Source organism: Hylobates moloch, unplaced genomic scaffold (assembly GCF_009828535.3).
Source record: "Hylobates moloch isolate HMO894 unplaced genomic scaffold, HMol_V3 SCAFFOLD_1, whole genome shotgun sequence".
NCBI lineage: Eukaryota > Metazoa > Chordata > Mammalia > Primates > Hylobatidae > Hylobates > Hylobates moloch.
In genome coordinates this window covers 100,193,668-100,215,108 of record NW_026652276.1, presented here as the reverse complement: position 1 = coordinate 100,215,108, position 21,441 = coordinate 100,193,668, and the positions used below count along the sequence as shown (strand labels likewise).

The following is a 21,441-nucleotide window of genomic DNA, read 5'->3' as shown; positions in this document are numbered from 1 at the left end:
ATTTGTGTTGGGCTGCATTCAAAGTCATCCTGGGCCACATGCGGGCTGCAGGTTGGACAAATTTGCTCTATACCATGAATTCCCCCATGTTTCCCAGAAACTTCTAGGTTTTCCATACTGCTAATAACTTCACACACTGCAGCCCCTGGTAATAGGGGCTTCCTAAGGACAACTGCTCCCTCAGTCTGGCAGCACCAAGGACAAGGACTACTCCCCTTTGCCTAAGTACCTTGAGAGGAAGACAGGCCCAGCTCCCTCCGCGGTACCATTCTGCACATGTTCCACAGTCCTCCCACCACCTCTCTGTCACCCATCCCTGGAACCTAGCTGTACTTTGAAAATATAGCAACTGGCGGCCGGGCGCGGTGGCTCACGCTTGTAATCCCAGCACTTTGGGAGGCCGAGGCGGGCGGATCATGAGGTCAGGAGATCGAGACCACGGTGAAACCCCATCTCTACTAAAAATACAAAAAATTAGCCGGGCGTGGTGGCGGGCGCCTGTAGTCTCAGCTACTCGGAGAGGCTGAGGCAGGAGAATGGCGTGAACCCAGGAGGCGGAGCTTGCAGTGAGCCGAGATCGCGCCACTGCACTCCAGCCTGGGCGACAGAGCAAGACTCCGTCTCAAAAAAAAAAAAAAAAAAAAAAAAAAAAAAAGAAAATATAGCAACTGGAGAAATAAAAAGGAAAAACATGGCCGGGCGCAGTGGCCCACGCCTATAATCCCAGCACTTTGGTAGGCCGAGGTGGGTGGATCACCTGAGGTTGGGAGCTCAAGACCAGCCTGGCCAACACATCAAAACCCCGACTCTACTAAAAATAGAAAAAAATTAGTTGGGCATGGTGACAGGCACCTGTAATCCCAGTTACTTGGGAGGCTGAGGCAGGAGAATCCCTTGAACCTGGGAGGCGGAGGTTGCAGTGAGCTGAGACCACACCACTGCACTCCAGCCTGGGTTACAGTGCGAGACCCTGTCTCTAATAAATAAATAAAATAGTTTAAACAACTAAATCAATAACCAAAAAGACTTAAAGAAGTAGCCAAGGAGGGCAGGGGCTCGGGGGTGGCAGGAGAATGGGACAGAATCGCTCGTGATCAGGGACACAGAGGGGCAGACAGTGGCAGGGGTGAGTGGGAGGCAGGAGGAAGAGAGACGGAGCCGTGAGCAGGAGAGACGGGTGACCCATCACCATCACCTCAAACACACCACGACCAAACAGGCAGGCTTCTGGCACGAGGCTTTTTATTCTAACAGCACTGGGGGGCCCAGCCTACCTGCCAGACAGCTCCTGGGAGTGAGGCTGGTCTTTCCTGGCAGGTGAGACACAGTTTTGTTGGGTGAATGAGCGGCTCCTCCCTTGGTCCAGGAAGAGCTCCCCCTGCATTAGGTGATGAAACTCTGTCTTTCTGAATGCCGGGCAGTGCACAGCAGCCCTTTCTCTCTGGGAATGCCCAGGCTCACACGGTCCACTTCAGACACCTGCAGACAGAGGGGAAGCCAGGATGAGGGGAGAGAGGTCTGGGGAGGCTGTGGGAAGGAGGGAGTGGGTGTGGACAGCAGGTCTCACGCTCACCTGGTCTCCTGGTGGGTCCCCAGACAGCGCACGGTGCAGTACCGGGCGCCGCAGCTGACACAGGTGTAGGGGGAAGGGAAGCCACAGACAGCACAGAAGGGGCGCTGGGGCCGTGATGGGGGCCCCGCACAGGCCGTCAGGTAGTTGGGGCCCTCGGCCACACTCAAGTTCTGCAGAGACAAGGGGCCGGCTCTAGGACTCCTCTGCCCACCCACGCAGCGAACACCTGCCGGGGCCAGGCTCACCCCTTCCCTGTGGGGTCCTCCCAGGCCGACCCTCCCCTCACCTGCTCCTCCAACAGGGCCTGAAAGTTTTTTCGGAAGCGAAGTTTAAAATGATCACCTCGGGTTTTCTTCTTTTTCTTTCCTAGGGGTCAAGGGTGATCCATTGCTTGGCACTTGCCCAGAAAGACAGCAGCTTTCTCTGGTTCATCACTCCCTGTGCCCATGTGCCCTCCTGGTTCTTTCTGAGACAGAGTCTCACTCTGTCACCCAGGCTGGAGTGCAGTGGTGCAATCTTAGCTCACTGCAACCTCCATCTCCTGGGTTCAAGTGATTCTCTTGCCTTGGCCTCCTGAGTAGCTGGAATTACAGGTGTCCACCACCATGCCTGGCTAATTTTGTTTTTGTATTTCTAGTAGAGATGGGGTTTCACCATTTTGGCCAGGCTGGTCTTGACCTCCTGACCTCAAGTGATCCGCCCACCTCAGCCTCCCAAATGCTGGGATTACAGGCGTGAGCCACCACACCTGGCCCTGCCCTCCTGGCTCTAAGTCGGCCCCTCGCTACCAGCCTCTGCCCTCCACCCCAATTCTCCAATCCCAGCTGACAGTCACCTCCATGCCCCCAAGCCTAAGGCTTCGTGTCAGAGCTCATCCAGTCTCTCTTGTTTATTTCACATACACGAAAGGAAACTGAGGCACAGAAAGGGGGTGTGGTTGCTCACAGCCATGGGAGCCAGTCACTGGCAGAGGCACCAGGAGCTCTCGGGTCCTCCCACAGCCTGAGTTGGGCGGACTCTCCCGCCCTCCTCTGCCCTCCTCTCAGTCCCATCCCTCGCCTCCTCCTCCATCCACCTCACCAGTGTCCGCATCGTCATCAAACTGAGGCAGTCTCTTGCCGAGCTGAGGGAGTCCCGCGTGGGGGTCATCCTGGAAGTTGTCATTCTCCAGGGCCTCCAGCTGCCGGTTGATGCGACGCTGCCGGGCGGCCCGGTCCAGCACTCGCCGCTGCCCGGGGTCCTGGGAGCGAACTGGATGGGGCAGGGCACACAAAGTTACAGGGATTCCGAGAAAGAGCAGTGTGGCCGCCGCTCTGGGCGGGGCGAGGAAGGCACCAGGGGTGGAAGCTGCAGCTCTCTGATCTCATCCCCATCGCCAAGCCCTCGGTCCCCTTGTCTCCTCCCAGGCCAGCCCCCGGCCCCACACTTCCTGTCCCACCAGCTGAGACCCTTTCAGTTTCTCCCGCCTGTTTTCTCAGCTTTCCTCTCAATCCCAGTCCCAGCCAGTGAGCCCCCTCCTGGAGACAGCTCACTGGTGACTGGGGAGGTCATGGTGCCCTGGGGCTTCCAGGCTGTCCCGGGCCCTCAATACACATGGCCCTCACGCTCAGCATCTCACCTCCTACCTCAAAGGAACCAGGGGCCACCCACGCTTGGACATGCTCATCTTCCAGGCCACCTACCCACAAACGTGATGCCAAGTGGGCACATCCCTGCCCTGGAGCCCCCCAAGTCCCACCACCGAACCCGAGCCTTCACCTCCAGCCCATTCCCTCCCTCTCCCATCTTCAACCCCTCCTCCTCAACCGGCACTTTCCTTTCCATCAAAAAGCTGGCGACGCTCATGCGTCTACTCGGCTTCACAACTCCTTCTCCTTCACAGCAACTCACGTGACGTATCATGCGTCTACTCGGCTTCACAACTCCTTCTCCTTCACAGCAACTCACGTGACGTATCGCTTTTTCACCTCCCATCCTCTCCTCGAACCCTGAAATCTAACACCTGCCTGGTCATCCACGGGGGACCACCCACCCTCGGGGCCCCAGAGCGGCTCCAGTGTGCCTTCCTCCTCCTCCTTGGACTTGAGCCCTGTCCACCCTGTGGCGGTGCTGACTACCTTCATCGAATAGAAAGAGACCCTTTGCTTGCTTCCTTGACAAAACTGCAGGCCTTCTCCATGTCCAGCAATCCTCCGGCTCCAGCTCGGCTGCTCTCCCTGCCTCTATGGAGGTGGCTGGCCCTCTTCTCTGCTAAGTCTATGCACTCTTCCTGGGATTTCGAATCCAAACAATCACCCACAAGCAAATGACTCCCAGAGTGACTCCCTCAACCCAGAACCTGCTCCCGGGCTCCAGAACTGGCCGTGCAGCCGGTGCCTGGTGAGGCCAGGCGTGGTGGCGCACGCCTGTAATCTCAGCACTTTGGGAGGCCAAAGGATCGCTTGATGCCAGGAGTTAGAAACCAGCCCGGGCAGCATAGCCAAACCTCATCTCTACGAAAAATTTAAAAATAAGCCAGGCGTGGTTGCACACGCCTGTAGTCCCAGCTACTTGGGAGGCTGCAGTGGGAGGATTACATGGGCCCGAGAGGTTGAGGCTGCAGTATGCAGCAAGCCGTGATCACGCCAACACTCCAGCCTGAGTGACAGAGCAAGACTGTCTCAAAAAAAAAAAAAAAACAAAAAAAAAAGAACGAAAAAAGAAATCACCCGCTGGGGCCGGGCGCGGTGGCTCACGCATGTAATCCCAGCACTTTGGGAGGCCGAGGCGGGTGGATCACGAGGTCAGGAGATCGAGACCACGGTGAAACCCCGTCTTTACTAAAAATACAAAAAAAATTAGCCGGGCGTGGTGGTGGGCGCCTGTAGTCCCAGCTAGTCGGAGAGGCTGAGGCAGGAGAATGGCGTGAACCCGGGAGGCGGAGCTTGCAGTGAGCCAAAATCGAACCACTGCACTCCAGCCTGGGTGACAGAGCGAGACTCCGTCTCAAAAAAAAAAAAAAAAAAAAAGAAATCACCCGCTGGCCCCGTGGACACCGCAACTCAAAATAAAAAAAAATTCCCATCCAAGTCTGCTTCTCCTGCAGATTCTCTCTAAGCGAATGGAACCGTCTATGCAGACATCCAAACCAGAAACCTAGAAGTTATTTTAAACCTCTTTCCTCGGCTGGACATAGTGGCTCACCCCTGCAATCCCAGCACTTTGGGAGGCTGAGGTGGGCTCATCACTTCAGGTCAGGAGTTCGAGACCAGCCTGGCCAACGTGGTGAAATCCTGTCTCTACTAAAAATACAAAAATTAGCAGGGTGTGGTGGCACATGCCTGTAATCCCAGCTACTCGGGGGGCTGAGGCACAAGAATCGCTTGAACCCGGGAGGTGAAGGTTGCAGTGAGCTGAGATCACGCCACTGCACTCCAGCCTGGGCAACAGAGTGAGACCTTGTCTCAAAAACAAAAAACAAAAAACCTCTTTCCTCATTGCCTTATCAGCTATTTGCCGGATTCTGATAATTTTGCATAATGTATCTCTTTATTCATTAACCACCTGTTAACCATAACAATAACAGCAGCAGCCCTAGTAGCTATCACTTGTTGAACACTTACTATGAGCCAGGCACGTGCTCAGCTGTTTGCATCACTTGAACCATTTAACCCTTACAACAGCTGTATGGGACAGTATCATCATCCCCAATTTACAAACATTCAGAGATTAAGAAATGTAGGCCGGGCGTGGTGGCTCACGCTTGTAATCCCAGCACTTTGGGAGGCCGAGGCGGGCGGATCACGAGGTCAGGAGATCGAGACCACGGTGAAACCCCGTCTCTACTAAAAATACAAAAAATTAGCCGGGCGTGGTGGCGGCCGCCTGTAGTCCTAGCTACTCGGAGAGGCTGAGGCAGGAGAATAGTGTGAACCCGGGAGGCGGAGCTTGCAGTGAGCCGAGATCGCGCCACTGCACTCCAGCCTGGGTGACAGAGCAAGACTCCGTCTCAGAAAAACAAAACAAAACAAAACAAAACAGAGATTAAGAAATGTGTCCAAAGTTCACAAAGCTAGCAAGTGGCCAGGTCAGAAGTCAAAGAACTACCCAGCATCAAAAAGCATCACCTTGCCAGGAGCAGTGGCTCATGCCTGTTATCTCAGCACTTTGGGAGGCCAAGGTGGGTGGATTGCTTGAGTGCGGGAGTTCGAGGCCAGCCTGGGCAACACGGCAAAACCCTGTTTCTACAAAAAAATACAAAAATTAGCCAGGTGTAGTGGGACACACCTGTAGTCCCAGCTATTCAGGAGGCTGAGGCGCAAGGATTGCTTGAGCCCAGGAGCTCAAGGCTGCAGTGAGGTGTGTTTGCACCACTGCACTCCAGCCTGGGTGACAGAGCAAGACCCTGTTTCAAAAAAAAAAAAAAAAAAAAAACCCAAAACCAACCAAACAAAAAAACCATGATTGTGATCACCGTACTACTCTGTCTCCCCTCCAAATGCCAGGCAGGGCTCTAGGTTTTAGGGATGCCAAAGCTTACAGTCCAGTGGCAAACACAAATGATTAATCAAACAAACACAGTAAGTACAGCATGGGGTAGGCTAGGATATGGAAGTATAAAGTGCTGCAGAGCCCAGGACAGAAACACCCAACCTGGCCTTGGAGTAGTCAGGGAAGACTTTCCAGAAGAAGGTAAGTCTAGCTTAAGGCCTAACTGGTGAATGACCTGGCTAGGGGAGACAGCAGGGTATTTCAGGCCTTGAGGCCAACATGAAAAAAGTCATGGCTGGGAGACTGCCATGCCTTTGAAAAACTGAGAAGGCCAAGCGCAGTGGCTCATGCCTGTAATCCTAGCATTTTGGGGGGCTGAGGCGGGCGGATCACAAGGTCAGGAGATCAAGACCATCCTGGCTAACATGGTGAAACCCTGTCTCTACTAAAAATACAAAAAATAAGCTGGGTGTAGTGGCGGGCGCCTGTAGTCCCAGCTACTCTGGAGGCTGAGGCCAGAGAATGGTGTGAACCCGAGAGGCGGAGCTTGCAGTGAACCGAGATTGCGCCACTGCATTCCAGCCTAGGGGACAGAGAGAGACTCCGTCTCAAAAAAACAAACAAACAAACAAAAACTGAAAGGGCCAAGCGCAGTGGCTCATGCCTGTAATCCTAGCATTTTGGAAGGCCGAGGCAGGAGGATCACCTGAGCTCAGGAGTTCAAGACCAGCCTGGGCAACATAGTAAGACACCCATCTCAACAAAAAATATAAAAACCACCCAGTATGGTGGCCTGCACCCACCTGTAGTTCCAGCTCCTCAGGTGGCTGAGGCGGAAGAATCACTTGAGCATGGGAGGTTGAGGCTGCAGTGAGTTATACAGAACCACTACATTCCAGCCTGGTGACAGAGCGAGACTCTGTCTAAAAAAAAAAAAAGCCAGGCCGGGCGCAGTGGCTCATGCCTGTAATCCCAGCACTTTGGGAGGCCGAGGTGGGCGGATCACCAGGTCAGGAGATCGAGACCATCCTGGCTAACACGGTGAAACCCCGTCTCTACCAAAAATACAAAAAATAAGCTGGGCGTGGCGGCAGGCGCCTGTAGTCCCAGCTACTCGGGAAGCTGAGGCAGGAGAATGGCGTGAACCCGGGAGACGGAGCTTGCAGTGAGCCGAGATCGCGCCACTGCACTCCAGCCTGGGCGACACAGAGCGAGACTCCGTCTTAAAAAAAAACAAAAAACAAAAAACAAAGCCTTTGCTGGCTCTCCAGTGTTTCCCCACAGAGTTCAAATTCCTGGGCAGTGTGTATAATGCCTTTCAAAATGTAACCTTTCCCCAGCCTTCCATCCTTTCTTATTACTCTGTTTGAGATCCAAACTGTGGACTTGGCTTCCCAAGCGACCTGCCTTTTCTTGCTTTACTGCCTTTGCACGTGAGGTTCCCACTGAGAGAAACCCTAACTAGACTTTCAAGACTCAATTCAAGCTTTTTCATTTTTCCTTCAAGCTTTCACAGTCCCCTGCCTCCCAGAACCTGGGCTAGATGCCACGCCTCCCTGTTCCCAGGCGCTGTGCTTCCCTCTGCCATAGCACAAATCACAAATCACAGTGACATACAGTGTTAGGTCTGCGTTTCTGTCCCCCTTCCAGAAAAAGCCAATGCTTGGATAACAGGGGTCTTTCTCCTCTTCATCCCCAGCCCCCGGCTTGGAGCAGGCATCAATAAAACGTGAATGAAGGGTCAACGCCAGGACCCGAGGGCTGAGGAAGGGATTTAAGAGGAATAGCTGGGGCTGGGCGCGGCAGTTTACGCCTGTAATCCCAGCACTTTGGAAGGCCCACGCGGGAGGATCGCTTTGAGGCCAAGAGTTGGAGACCAAACTAGGCAACATAGCGAGAGCCCGTCACCACATAACAAATTAAAAATTAGCCAGGCGTGGGGCCTCAAGCCTGCAGTTCCAGCCACTCGGGAGGCTGAGGTGGGAGGATGGTTCGATCCCAGGAATTCGAGGCTGCAGTGAGCTATGACTATGCCACTGCACTCCAGCCTAGGTGAAAGAGCGAGACCATGTCTCAAAAAAAAAAAGAGGAATGACTAGGTAAGAAAATTCTAGGACTGGTTTGGACTTGGGAAAGGGAAGGGGGCGAACCGCGGGGGCTCACATACCCGAAGTTTTCTTCTCCACCATTGGCACAACACGACTGTCGGAACAGACTGTTGCGCACGCGTAGTAACCCCACGGCTTTGGTAGGGGAGCCATCACTTCCGGTGGCTTGTATTTCTGCGCGTGCGCCACAGCTCCGATTCATTACGTGACGTTTCCTTGGAGACAAGAAAGCTTTTCGCCATGTTTTATAGGGGCAAAACCACTTCCGGCCTCAGTGTGGAGGTGTAAATCTTGTGGGAGCCACGAAATGGGTCATTTTAAAGATGTGGTCATGGTGTTCTTACGAGAAATCTTATTTTCCTTTGGTCCTTGTGAAGATGCTGTGATCACAAAGGCACCCCTGGAGCTTCTCCTCTGGGCAGAAGAGGAGGTGGGCCGGACTGTCAAAGCAAGTGGCTGGCTTCCGTGGGCAATCCGAGGTTCCTAGTGGCCCTCTGCAGAAAGCTCAACTCCCAGTTCCCCCAGGCCTCCGTCCCGCGGGGGACTCCTAGGCTTCCTCCCTCCCTGTCGCCGCCAGCCCCTCGCTCTCCCCGTCTTCCGCCCATACTCTCCGGGCAGGGCTGCGGCCAGGACCCGCCCCCGCGTCCCGCCGGACTCTCCGCCAGGGGTCACTTCCCCTGTCCAGGTTTCAACTTCCACATGTGTCAAGCGGCTGGCTCGGCCCAGAGTCCCTGTCTCCCGCCCGCCGGCCCGAGCCGCCGCCCCTCCCCCGCATCCCGTGGGCCCGGGACAATCCTCGCCTTGTCTGCGGCGCCGGCATCTGGAGCTTTCTGTAGCCTCCGGATACGCCTTTTTTTCAGGGCGTGGCCCCAGCCGAGCTGCTCCCCGCGGCGGCCGCACAGCAGCCCGAGCGCTCCCTTCCCGGAGCTCCCCTCCGGAGCTGGGATCCAGGCGCGTAGCTGAGATCCCAGGATCCTGCGTGCTGTCTGGGCCCGCTCCCCACGATGACCTCCTCGGGGCCTGGACTCCGGTTCCTGCTGCTGCTGCCGCTGCTGCTGCCCCCTGCGGCCTCAGCCTCCGACCGGCCCCGGGGCCGAGACCCAGTCAACCCAGGTGAGATCCCGGGGAGGCCCGGCACGGCCGAGGGGGCAGAGGCTGATGTGCCTACCAGCCTGGCCCGGAGGGGGTCGGAGGCTCGAGGAGGTGTCTGGCCCGTCCCCCGCCCAGCGTGCTCTTGAGGCTGAGTCGCGCCAAGCCCCTCGCCCATCACCACCCTGAACTGGGGTTTCCAGCCTCCCTGTGCAAAGGGACTCGGAATTCCTGGGCACCACTCCCACCCTGCCCTCCCTGGGGTCAGAGTGTTCCTGGGTGAGAAGAGTTTAAGAATGGGAAGGAAGAAAGGGAGGGAAGTCGAGTGAGAGGGAGGACAGCAAAGCACGTGGGGCCCGGAGCTGGGCGGTGGATCTCAAGTGCCATTTCCCTCTGGTAACAGAGAAGCTGCTGGTGATCACTGTGGCCACAGCTGAAACCGAGGGGTACCTGCGTTTCCTGCGCTCTGCGGAGTTCTTCAACTACACTGTGCGGGTGAGGAGAGGGAAAGGCCCCTGGGAGGGGGTCCCAGCAGGAGGGGTGAGCTGAAGTCTGGATGCCCAGGTCCCCATGGTGAGCCTGGTCAGGAGTCCCCACCCCCCAACTCCCCCCCCCTTGCCTGGCATGGGGCGTCTTCTCCACAGACCCTGGGCCTGGGAGAGGAGTGGCGAGGGGGTGATGTGGCCCGAACAGTTGGTGGAGGACAGAAGGTCCGGTGGCTAAAGAAGGAAATGGAGAAATACGCTGACCAGGAGGATATGATCATCATGTTTGTGGATAGGTAACGGGGCTGGGGATAGGGAGCAAGGTAAGGATGCTGAGGTTCCCAGTGGACCCCTGCCCATCCTCCCCTTCCTCACCCAGCTACGACGTGATTCTGGCTGGCAGCCCCACAGAGCTGCTGAAGAAGTTCGTCCAGAGTGGCAGCCGCCTGCTCTTCTCTGCGGAGAGCTTCTGCTGGCCCGAGTGGGGGCTGGCGGAGCAGTACCCTGAGGTGGGCACGGGGAAGCGCTTCCTCAACTCTGGTGGTGAGTGGCAGAGTGCCCAAGGCAGAGGGGCCAAGAGCGGTGGGACACAGAGTGTTAAAGGTGCCTGAGGGCTGGAGACGGCCTGGGTGACAGGCCCTGGGACCCTGGGAGTCTCGGGGTCAACACTCCCCCTCCCCGCCAGGATTCATTGGTTTTGCCACCACCATCCACCAAATCGTGCGCCAGTGGAAGTACAAGGATGATGACGATGACCAGCTGTTCTACACACGGCTCTACCTGGACCCAGGACTGAGGGTAGGGAAGGCAGAGGAGTGGGCGCATCCCGCAGCTCTGTGGGAGTGGAGGCCTCAGGCTGAATGGGATTGGAGAAGCAAAGGGGGTTGCAAAGAGAAAAATGTGTGCCTGGACGTGGTGGCTCACACCTATAATCCAAGAGTTTTGGGAGGCTTAGGCAGGAGGATTGCTTGAGCCCAGGAATTTAAGACCAGCCTGGACAACATAGTTGAGACCTCATCTCTACAAAAAAAAGAAAAAAAAATTAGCCAGGCTTCATGGTGTACGCCTGTAATCCCAGCTACTTGGGAGGCTGAGGTGGGACGATCACTTGAGCCCAGGAGTTTGAGGATGTTTTGCACCACTGTACTCCAGCCTGGGTGGCTGAATGAGACTCTGTCTCTCACAAAAAAAGAAAAACCATGGTGGCTCATGCCTGTAATCCCAGCACTTTGGGAGGCCGAGGTGGGTGGATCACCTGAGGTCGGGAGTTTGAGACCAGGCTGGCCAACATGGTGAAACCCCGTCTCTACTAAAAATACAAAAATTAGCCAGGCGTGGTGGCACTCTCCTGTAGTCCCAGTTACTTGGAAGGCTGAAGCAGGAGAATCATTTAAACCGGGAGGCAGAGGTTGCAGTGAGCTGAGATCGTGCCATTGCACTCCAGCCTAAGCAACAAAAGCGAGAGAAGAAAAAAAGAGAGAGAGAGAAAAGTGAGAAATGATGTCCTTCCCACTCCTTCCATTTTAACCACTCCATCGCATCTCATTCCATTTAGGAGAAACTCAGCCTTAATCTGGATCATAAGTCTCGGATCTTTCAGAACCTCAACGGGGCTTTAGGTGAGGAGGAAGACAGCTGCAGGTGGGCGATGCGCGGCCTCTACAGCTAGGGGTCTTGAGCTGGGAGAGGCTTCTGGAGGAGCTGGGCTGATCCAAGCCCACCTCTATGTGGTTTTGTCAGGCGTCTGAGTGGCTGGTTGTGTGAGTTGCACTGTGCTGATGGTACTACCAGAAGCAAGGAAAGCAAAAACGTGTCTGGCATCTGTTGCACACATGCTGTGCCTGGGCACCGGGCCAGGGACTTTTTTTTTTTTTTTTTTGAGACATAGTTTCTGTTGCCCGGGCTGGAGTGCAGTGGTCCAATCTCGGCTCACCGCAGCCTCCACCTCCCGGGTTCAAGTGATTCTTCTCCCTCAGCGTCCCGAGTAGCTGGGATTACAGGCATGCGCCACCACACCCAGCTAATTTTGTATTTTTAGTAGAGACAGGGTTTCACCATGTTGGCCAGGCTAGTCTCGAACTCCCAACCTCAGGTGATCCGCCTGCCTCGGCCTCCCAAAGTGCTGGGATTACAGGCATGAGCCACTGTGCCCGGCCTACTTCTGTGATTTCATTTAACAAAGGGAAGGTCCCTGGTTATCCTTCTTGTACAGATGAGAAAAACAGCTTGTGAAGGGGTTGGTGACTTGCCTCAGGGGATGGGGAGAACGGGGAGAGAGAGAGGCCAGGCACGGTGCCTCACACCTGTAATCCCAACATTTTGGGAAGCCAAGGCAGGAGGATCACTTGAGGTCAGGAGTTTGAGACCAGCCTGGCAAACATGGCGAAAACCCGTCTCTACTAAAAAAAAAGTACAAAAATGAGCTGGGCGTGGTGGCAGGCGCCTCTAATCCCAGCTACTCAGAAGGCTGAGGCAGGAGAATCACTGCAACCCGGGAGGCGGAGGTTGCAGTGAGCTGAGATTGCACCACTGCACTCCTGCCTGGGTGACAGAGTGAGATTCCTTCTCAAAAAAAAAAAAAAAAAAAGGAGGCCAGGTGCGATGACTCACATCTGTAATCTCAGCACTTTGGAAGGCTGAGGTGGGCAGATCATGAAGTCAGAAGTTTGAGACCAGCGTGGCCAACATAGTGAAACCCAGTCTCTACTAAATATACAAAAATTAGGCTGGGTGTGGTGGCTCATGCCTATAATCCCAGCACTTTGGGAGGCCGAGGCAGGTGGATCACCTGAGGTCAGGAGTTCGAGGCCAGCCTGGTCGACATGGTGAAACCCTGTCTCTACTAAAAATACAAAAATTTGCCGGGCATGGTGGTGCGCGCCTGTAATCCCGGCTACCCGGGAGGCTGAGGAAGGAGAATCGCTTGAACCCTGGAGGTGGAGGTTGCAATGAGCCAAGATCGTGCCACTGCACTCCAGCCTGCGTGTTGGGAGTGAGACTCCATCTCAGCATAAAAAACAATAAATACAAATACAAAAATTAGCCAGGTGTAGTGGCATGTGCCCGTAGTCTCAGCTACCTGGAAGGCTGAGGCAAGAGAATCGTTTGAACCCAGGAGGCAGAGGTTGCAGTGAGCCGAGACCGCGCCATTGCACTCCAGCCTGGGTGACAGAGTAAGACTCCATCTCAGAAAAAAAAAAAAAACAAGGAAGGAGAGAGAGAATACGAGGAGGGGAAAGGATGCTGAGGCTCCTACTGGCCTCCCGCTCAGCTCACCCTCCCCTTCCTAGCCCAGCTGCGTTGTGATTACGCAGGTAGTAGGCAGTGGAGCTCTCTGGGCCAGCAGCCTAGTCAGAACCCAAAGCTTCCTGCCCCCAACAAGCCACACTCCAGGATAGCCCTGGTGTCCCTTTATTCCCTGGAGAATTTGGGACCCCATATTTAGAAGAATGTGTTGCTTGGTAGCTCCCAGAGAAAGGGGGTCTGAAGCCTGGCCTCTTTCTTCCCCAGATGAAGTGGTTTTAAAGTTTGATCGGAACCGTGTGCGTATCCGGAACGTGGCCTACGACACGCTCCCCGTTGTGGTCCATGGAAATGGTCCCACTAAGGTGCCACCAGTGGTCTCAACCCCCGCCCCGCCTTGCCCCAACCCCCAGGCACCTCCAACCCTTCTGAGAAGCCGGCCCTCCCCAGCCCCCATAGCAGAGGTGCCTGACTCCCACCTCCACCCCTGGAGGCCTCAGCCACTCAGCCTCAGTCTGTCCCCAACAGCTGCAGCTCAACTACCTGGGAAACTACGTCCCCAACGGCTGGACTCCCGAGGGAGGCTGTGGCTTCTGCAACCAGGACCGGAGGACACTCCCGGGGGGGCAGGTGAGGTGAGGGTGCCGGGGAGGGGCACGAGAGGGCAGTGTGCTGAGCAGGAGGTACGAGGACAGTGGGCTGAGGGGCGGTGGGGGCATCGCTCCTGGGTCCCTGCACCTGTCAGGGTGGAGGTTGGGTGGGGGCAGCAGAGAATTCCAGGCTTCTCTCTGAGTCCCTGCGTGTTGCATCTTCCAGCCTCCCCCCCGGGTGTTTCTGGCCGTGTTTGTGGAACAGCCTACCCCGTTTCTGCCCCGCTTCCTGCAGCGGCTGCTGCTTCTGGACTATCCCCCCGACAGGGTCACCCTTTTTCTGCACAACAACGTGAGACTCCCCCCTTGGAGCCTCTCCTGAGGGACCCTTTCCCTGCCCTGATCAGAACTCTCATGCCCCCACCCCCATCCCCATCTCCCTCCCGCACCCCCATCCCTCAGGTGCCGCCTCCCTGCCCTCTGAGCCCATCCCCCTATGTCATCCCCTCCCAGGAGGTCTTCCATGAGCCCCACATCGCTGACTCCTGGCCGCAGCTCCAGGACCACTTCTCAGCTGTGAAGCTGGTGGGGCCGGAGGAGGCTCTGAGCCCAGGCGAGGCCAGGGACATGGCCATGTGAGCGGGTGCTTGCCGGGGGAGGAGAAGGTGGGATGAGGGTGTAGGGTCGGGGGTGCTACCACCTGCTGCCTGACCTTCGCCTCACCTGTCACCCGTCCAGCCCCTCGTGGGCCTCCCCATTCGCGTCGTTGCCGCCCCCACGCTGTCACCCCCGCCCTTGCCAGCTCACCCAGACAGCAGAGAGCCTGGGGAAGGAAGGATAGACACTGCCTCCCTCCTCTTCTCCTGGGGGCATGGGCCGGTTCCCCCATCCACACCGCCTCCCCGCCCGCCGCCGTCTCAGCTCTCGCCTCTCACCTCCAGGGACCTGTGTCGGCAGGACCCCGAGTGTGGGTTCTACTTTAGCCTGGACGCCGATGCTGTCCTCACCAACCTGCAGACCCTGCGTATCCTCATTGAGGAGAACAGGTGGCTTGCCCCCTCTCCCCGCAGCCGGGGGACACCCCAACGGGCCCCGGGAACCCCACTCCTGCCCTGGGCTCCGGGCTCCCCAGGCCTGCTCCCGTCTGCCCAGCCCTTACCCCCACCTGTCCGCAGGAAGGTGATCGCCCCCATGCTGTCCCGCCACGGCAAGCTGTGGTCCAACTTCTGGGGTGCCCTGAGCCCCGATGAGTACTACGCCCGCTCCGAGGACTACGTGGAGCTGGTGCAGCGGAAGCGAGTGTGAGTCCCACCAGCCTGCAGCCCCCCGCCTCCTCCAACCCAGGGCCCAAGTAGACCCAAGCCCCCCACTCTCAGGGGTTTGGAGTGGTCACCAGTCAGAGGTGCCACGAGGCCGGGTGCAGTGGCTCACACTTTTGATGCCACCACTTTGGGAGGCCGAGGTAGGAGGACTGCTTGAGCCTGGGAGTTTAAGATCAGCTTGAGCAACGTAGCAAGATCCTATCTCTACAAAAAACTTAAAATATTAGCTGGGCACGGTGGTGCGTGCCTGTAGTCCCACCTACTACAGAGGCTGAGGTGGGAGGATCACTTGAACTTGGGAGGTTGAGGCTGCAGTGAGCCATGTTTCCACCACTGCACTCCAGCCTGGAAACAGAGGGAGACCCTGTCTCAAGAAAATAAAAAACAAGGGCCGGCCGCGGTGGCTCACGCCTGTAATCCCAGCACTTTGGGAGGCCGAGGTGGGTGGATTACTAGAGGTGAGGAGTTCAAGACCAGCCTGGCCAACATGGTGAAACCCCATCTCTACCAAAAATACAAAAATTAGCCAGGCATGGTGGCTGGCACCTGTAATCCCAGCTGTTTGGGAGGCTAAGGTGGGAGAATTGCTTGAACCTGGGAGGTGGAGGTTGCAGTGAGCCAAGATCACACCACTGCTCTCCAGCCTGGGTGACACAGTGAGACTCCGTCTCAAAAACCAAAAACAAGAAACAAAAAAGAAGTGCCACAGCTTGGGGTAGGAACTGACTGCATTTTGGGAGATGGGGTGGTTGTGACCAGCAATGCTTGACAAGGGACATGCAGGGGCCCTATGTTCAGGGACTAGGATACCCTGAGGGAAGAAGGACTTCCCGGGATGAGCTGGGCAGAATTTGGGGGGCCGCCCTCCCAGCTGACCGCAGTGTCGGTGCCTCCAGGGGTGTGTGGAACGTGCCATACATCTCCCAGGCCTATGTGATCCGGGGTGATACCCTGCGGACAGAGGTGCCCCAGAAGGACGTGTTCTCGGGCAGTGACACAGACCCAGACATGGCCTTCTGTAAGAGCTTTCGAGACAAGGTGAGTGTGGGTGCATGGTCTGGCCTGGGGGCAGTCCCCCGGACTCCAGGCATCGCCTGCATCATGGACACCCCCACCCCACTACAGGGCATCTTCCTCCATCTGAGCAATCAGCATGAATTTGGCCGGCTCCTGGCCACTTCCCGATACGACACAGAGCACCTGCACCCCGACCTTTGGCAGATCTTCGACAATCCCGTCGTGAGTGGGTCCCCCATGCCCAGAGCACACAGGTTCCCCGCCCTATGCTAAGGAAGACACCAAACATGATGGCTGCTGCCAGCGCAGGACACTGAGCGGGAGGGGCGGTCCCCTGGGGGCTGGGAGCGAGGGGGGCACAGATCTGATGTGCCCCCCACCCTCCCACAGGACTGGAAGGAGCAGTACATCCACGAGAACTACAGCCGGGCCCTGGAAGGGGAAGGAATCGTAGAGCAGGTGAGCCCGCCCAGCCTCCACACCTGCCCCCTGCCCTCATGGCCATCGCCTCTTGGGGGCCCCCGCCTGGATTCAAAGTTTTCACACTGAGTTCCCCAGAGATGTGAGGGTTTTCTGTTCAGACAAGATGAAGGCAGAGGCCGAGCAGAAAGGATTCTTGCCCCCAAACCCAGCATTGATCAGACAGCCTCTCATGTCCTGTGTATTGGGTATATTGGTGTTATGCATGAAATCACATCTTTAAAGAAGAATGGGGCTGGGCTCAGTGGCTCATGCCTGTAATCCCAGCGCTTTGGGAGGCCAAGGTGGGTGGATCGGTTGAGGCCAGGAGTCCAAGACCAGCCTGGGCAACATAGCGAGAATCTGTCTCTACAACAACAACAAAAAAATTAAATAAGAAATGAGGCCAGGAGTGGTGCTCATGCCTGTAATCCCAGTACTTTGAGAGGCTGAGGCAGGCAGATCACTTGAGGTCAGGAGTTCAAGACCAGCCTGGCCAACATGGCAAAATCTTGTCTCTACTAAAAAAAAAAATACAAAAATTAGTCAGGTGTGATGGTGTGCACCTGTAGTCCCAGCTACTCGGGAGGCTGAGGTGGGAGAATCGCTTGAACCTGGGAGGCAGAGGTTGCAGTGAGCCAAGATCATGCCACTGCACTCCACCGTGGGTGACACAGCAAGATCCTGTCTCAAAAAAAAAGAAAAGAAAAAATTAGCTTTGCAGGGTGGCATGTGCCTGTAGTTCCAGCTACTTGGGAGGCTGAGGCGAGGATCAATTGAGCCCAGAAGGTTGAGGCTGTAGTGAGCTATGATTGTGCCACTGCACTCCAGCCTGGGTGACAGAGCAATACCCTATCTCAAAAAAAAAAAAAAAAAAGAGATATGCACTGTTACAGAAGTTTGGAAACCACTGTCCCAGCATGAGGGGCTCCAGGAGCCTCTGCCACCTCTGCTGTGCCAGAAACCAGTCCTCACCCTTGCCGCTCCCCCAGCCCCTACCTGGCGGGTCCCCGGCTGCTCTCACACAGCCATCCCTGCTCCTCCCTGCCCCTTCCCATTCTGCCTGCTGCCTGTCCCCTTCCCCATTCTGCGGCGTCAGCTAGCCGTGTTTTCCCTCGCCCCATCCTCAGCCATGCCCAGACGTGTACTGGTTCCCACTGCTGTCAGAACAAATGTGTGATGAGCTGGTGGCAGAGATGGAGCACTACGGCCAGTGGTCAGGCGGCCGGCATGAGGTAAGGGCCTGGGCGACGAGGGCAGAGGGCTCCCCAGAGGAGGAGGTGCGGGATCTGGTAAACGAACAATGGAATCAGGAAAATGGGAGCAAAGAGGGGTGCCCAAGAGGGAGGCAGACCCTGGGGTCACAACTGCATTTATTCATGTATTCAAGAAATATTTACTGCTGGACACAGTGGCTCATGCCTGTAATCCTAGCACTTTGGGAGGCTGAGGTGGGAGGATTGCTCAAGCAGGGGGAGTTTGAGGCCAGCCTGGACAACATAGCAAGACCCTGTCTCTACAAAAAATTTAAAAATTAGCCGGGTTTGGGCCAGGCACAGTGGCTCACGCCTGTAATCCCAGCACTTTGGGAGGCCAAGGCAGGTGGATCACCTGAGGTCAGGAGTTCAAGACCAGCCTGACCAACATAGAGAAACCCCATCCCTACTAAAAACGCAAAATTAGCCAGGCATGGTGGCGGGCGCCTGTAGTCCCAGCTACTCGGGAGCTGAAGTAGGAGAATTGCTTGAACCCGGGAGGCGGAGGTTGCGGTGAGCCGAGATCACCCTCCAGGCTGGGCAACAAAAGCGAAACTCCATCTCAGAAAAACCAAAAAATTAGCCGGGCATGGTGGCATGTCCCTGTGGTCCCAGCTATTCAGGAGGCTGAGGCAGAAGGATCACTTGAGCCCCACAGTTAGAGGCTGCAGTGAGCTGTGATCGTGCCGCAGTACTCCAGCCTGGGTGACAGAGCAAGACTCCATTCCTGGGCCACTGTCCTAGACTGCACTGCAGGAATGTCTCGTGCCGGCCGAGCTCTGCCGTGCTGTGAGCAGCAGCCGCCACAGCTTCTAAGGCTGCGATGAGCAGCCTGGGTGCAGTGGGAGCCACGGGGAAGCCTTGACCCAGACTTGGGAGTACTAGGGAGCTTCACAGGACAGGTGACATCTTAGCTGGGACTTGAAGGGCCGGGAGCAGTGAGTCAGGCTGAGAAGTAGCAAAGAAGACTGTTCCGCACAGAGGAACACAGGTGTGAAGGCTGGAGGACAGGAGGAAGGAGGCTGGACTGCCCTGGGGGGACGCCATGGCTGGAGGGGCGGGTGGCTCAGTGCCCGCTGCCCCCAGGATTCAAGGCTGGCTGGAGGCTACGAGAATGTGCCCACTGTGGACATCCACATGAAGCAGGTGGGGTACGAGGACCAGTGGCTGCAGCTGCTGCGGACGTATGTGGGCCCTATGACCGAGAGCCTGTTTCCCGGCTACCACACCAAGGTGCGCTGCCCACCTGCCAGCTGCTTCCCCACCTTCCCCACCCCAGTCCCGGGCAGGAAGTCTCCACGCAGACCCCTTTCGGCCCCCACAGCATTTGGGCTCCATGCACTTTAGTTCCCAGGGGAATGAGACACTGCAGGAGGCACCCCAGGGGAGGGAGGGAGCCAGGCTGAGACCCGGGGCGAGGCTTGGCCCTAATCTAATGGCAGTGAGCAGCGAGACCCTCCCATGCAGGGGTCCCACCGCCCCTCCCCTCCCCTCCCTGGACAGGGACCGTCATCTCCCTGAAGACCCCCTGCTGTGGCCAGGCGTGGTGGCTCACACATGTAATCCCAGCACTTTTCAAGGCCGAGGTGGGCGGATCACCTGAGGTCAGGAGTTCAAGACCAGCCTGGCCAAGATGGTGAAACCTCGTCTCTACTAAAAATACAAAAATTAGCCGGGTGTGGTGGCGGGTGCCTATGATCCCAGCTACTCGGGAGGCTGAGGCATGAGAATTGCTTGAAACCGGGAGGCGGAGGTTGCAGTGAGCCAAGATCGCACCACTGCACTCCAGCCTGAGTGACAGAGTGAGACTGTCTCAAAAGAATAATAATAATACAAAATAAAAGACCCCCTGCGCTCACAGCCATCCCTGCAGCCTCTTCCCTCCTCTCCCCCAGGCGCGGGCGGTAATGAACTTTGTGGTTCGATACCGGCCAGACGAGCAGCCGTCTCTGCGGCCACACCACGACTCATCCACCTTCACCCTCAACGTCGCCCTCAACCACAAGGGCCTGGACTATGAGGTGCGCCCCAGCCACACCACCCACCCACACTTCACCTCGGGACCCTCGGGTCCCCACCTAGAGCCCCTGCATGCACCCCCAGCTCCCCTCCCTACCCATTTCCCAGTGATTTTGTGGGTATCAGCTCCTGGATCGCTTCTGGGCAGGTGACCTCTGCTTCCTCCTGGATCTTCCTGTCTGCGGGCACCCCAGCCCCCGGTGTCTGCCATATCTGCCATCTCCCTTGTCGCCCCAGTCTGCTGCACCAGGCCCCCTGGTCTAGCCGCCCTGCCCCCTGTATCTGCCTGCTCCCCAGGCCCCATGTCTGCTCGCTCCATGTTTCCTTTCCCTTCTCCTCTTTCCAGGGAGGTGGCTGCCGCTTTCTGCGCTACGACTGCATGATCTCCTCCCCGAGGAAGGGCTGGGCACTCCTGCACCCCGGCCGCCTCACCCACTACCACGAGGGGCTGCCCACGACCTGGGGCACACGCTACATCATGGTGTCCTTTGTCGACCCCTGACACTCAACCACTTTGCGAAACCTGCCCTGCCATTGTGCCTTTTTAGGGGGCCTGGCCCCCATCCTGGGAGTTAGGGGATGGGTCTCTCTCCCCGCTTCCTGAGTGCATGTTCCGTGTGCCTGGACTGAATATGTCACCTTGCTCCCAACACACAGCCCTCTCAGGAAGCTCTCAGAGTCCCCGCCTCTCTCCTCTGCCCACAGGGGTTCATGGGCACAGGGCTTCTGGGGACTCCCCGCGTGATAAATTATTAATGTTCCTCAGCCTCACTCCGAATAAAGGACAGTTTGTAAGTCTTGAGTCCATTGGTCTGCCCATTAACCCCATCTCCCCTCCTGCCAGCAGCGTAGAGGGGAGAGACCCTGAAAAGGGAAGACAACAGGAAAAGGGAGAGGCAGAATGTTAGACCCTCGTGGGAACCTGGAAGCTTCCCTGGCTCCCACTTTCCCCTTCCCCTGTATTGTCTGACCTGGAGACAGTGTGTGAGAGGGGCTGGGCGTGGTGGCTCACGCCTGTAATCCCAGCATTTTGGGAGGCCAAGGGGGGCGGATCACGAGGGCAGGAGATCGAGACCATCCTGGCTAACACGGTGAAACCCCATCTCTACTAAAAAATACAAAAAATTATCCAGGCATGGTGGTGGGCATCTGTAGTCCCAGCTAATCGGGAGGCTGAGGCAAGAGAATGGCATGAACCCAGGAGGCGGAGCTTGCAGTGAGCCGAGATTGCGCCACTGCACTCCAGCCTGGGCCACAGAATGAGACTCCATCTCAAAAAAAACAAAAGTGCGTGAGAGGGCACAGACCAAAAGAAGGACTTCCCAGGCTGGGCACAGTGGCTCACACCTATAATTCCAGTACTTTCGGAGGCTGAGGCAGGCAGAGGATCACTGGAGGCCAGGAGTTCAAGACCAGCCTGGACAACATAGCAAGACCCCCATCTCTACAAAAAATAAATTTGCTGGGCGCAGTGGCTCATGCCTATAATTCCAGCACTTTGGGAGGCTGAAGTGGATGGATCACCTGAAGTTGGGAGTTTGAAACCACTCTGGCCAACATGGTGAAACCCTGTCTCTACTAAAAAAATACGTAATTAAGCTGGGCACGGTGGCTCATGCCTGTAATCCCAGCACTTTGGGAAGCTGAGGCGGGCAGATCACGAGGTGAGGAGTTCAAGACCAGCCAGGCCAAAATGGTGAAACCGCATCTCTACTAAAAAACACAAAAATTAGCTGGGCGTGGTGGCGGGCGCCTGGAATCCCAGCTACTTGGGAGGCTGAGGCAGGAGAATCGTTTGAATCCAGGAGGC

The 21,441-nt window shown here is 56.6% G+C and overlaps 3 protein-coding genes across 6 annotated transcripts in view; 1 reads left to right on the top strand and 2 right to left on the bottom strand.

Moving 5' to 3' along the window:
- COL26A1 (collagen type XXVI alpha 1 chain) overlaps positions 1-21,441 on the bottom strand; it is a 553,406-nt gene that overhangs the window by 345,896 nt on the left and 186,069 nt on the right. The gene's annotated exons all lie outside the window — the stretch shown is intronic.
- On the bottom strand, positions 1,226-8,395 carry ZNHIT1 (zinc finger HIT-type containing 1). Of its 2 annotated transcripts, XM_032756123.2 has the most exons (5): positions 8,211-8,368; positions 2,654-2,824; positions 1,860-1,939; positions 1,574-1,743; positions 1,226-1,479 (listed from the first exon to the last, which is right to left on the bottom strand). In XM_032756123.2, exons 1-5 carry the CDS (start codon positions 8,302-8,304, stop codon positions 1,458-1,460), a joined length of 537 nt encoding a protein of 178 aa, XP_032612014.1. In that variant the 5' UTR covers positions 8,305-8,368; the 3' UTR covers positions 1,226-1,457. The 2 variants fall into 2 exon arrangements, with proteins under 2 accessions (XP_032612014.1, XP_032612017.1); XM_032756126.2 differs by lacking the exon at positions 1,860-1,939 and having other exon boundaries at positions 8,211-8,395.
- On the top strand, positions 8,487-20,411 carry PLOD3 (procollagen-lysine,2-oxoglutarate 5-dioxygenase 3). Of its 2 annotated transcripts, XM_058443616.1 has the most exons (20): positions 8,822-8,836; positions 9,012-9,264; positions 9,644-9,735; positions 9,885-10,021; positions 10,105-10,268; positions 10,411-10,523; positions 11,281-11,344; positions 13,236-13,333; positions 13,497-13,598; positions 13,785-13,910; positions 14,072-14,193; positions 14,500-14,604; positions 14,734-14,859; positions 15,777-15,918; positions 16,006-16,119; positions 16,288-16,356; positions 17,487-17,591; positions 18,699-18,845; positions 19,508-19,633; positions 19,978-20,411. In XM_058443616.1, the coding sequence occupies exons 2-20, from the start codon at positions 9,156-9,158 to the stop codon at positions 20,131-20,133; spliced, it is 2,217 nt and encodes a 738-aa protein (XP_058299599.1). In that variant the 5' UTR covers positions 8,822-8,836; positions 9,012-9,155; the 3' UTR covers positions 20,134-20,411. The 2 variants fall into 2 exon arrangements, with proteins under 2 accessions (XP_032611996.1, XP_058299599.1); XM_032756105.2 differs by lacking the exons at positions 19,508-19,633; positions 19,978-20,411 and adding an exon at positions 19,116-19,500 and having other exon boundaries at positions 8,487-9,264.

Coding starts and splice junctions, on each gene's coding strand:
- PLOD3 (XM_058443616.1), top strand. CDS start 9,156: ATGACCTCCTCGGGGCCTGGACTCCGGTTCCTGCTGCTGCTGCCGCTG. Junction 10,269..10,410: donor GCGCTTCCTCAACTCTGGTG/GTGAGTGGCAGA, acceptor CCTCCCCGCCAG/GATTCATTGGTTTTGCCACC. Junction 10,524..11,280: donor ACCTGGACCCAGGACTGAGG/GTAGGGAAGGCA, acceptor CATTCCATTTAG/GAGAAACTCAGCCTTAATCT.
- ZNHIT1 (XM_032756123.2), bottom strand. CDS start 8,304: ATGGCTCCCCTACCAAAGCCGTGGGGTTACTACGCGTGCGCAACAGTC. Junction 1,940..2,653: donor TGATGACGATGCGGACACTG/GTGAGGTGGATG, acceptor CTTGACCCCTAG/GAAAGAAAAAGAAGAAAACC. Junction 1,480..1,573: donor GGGACCCACCAGGAGACCAG/GTGAGCGTGAGA, acceptor CTCTGTCTGCAG/GTGTCTGAAGTGGACCGTGT.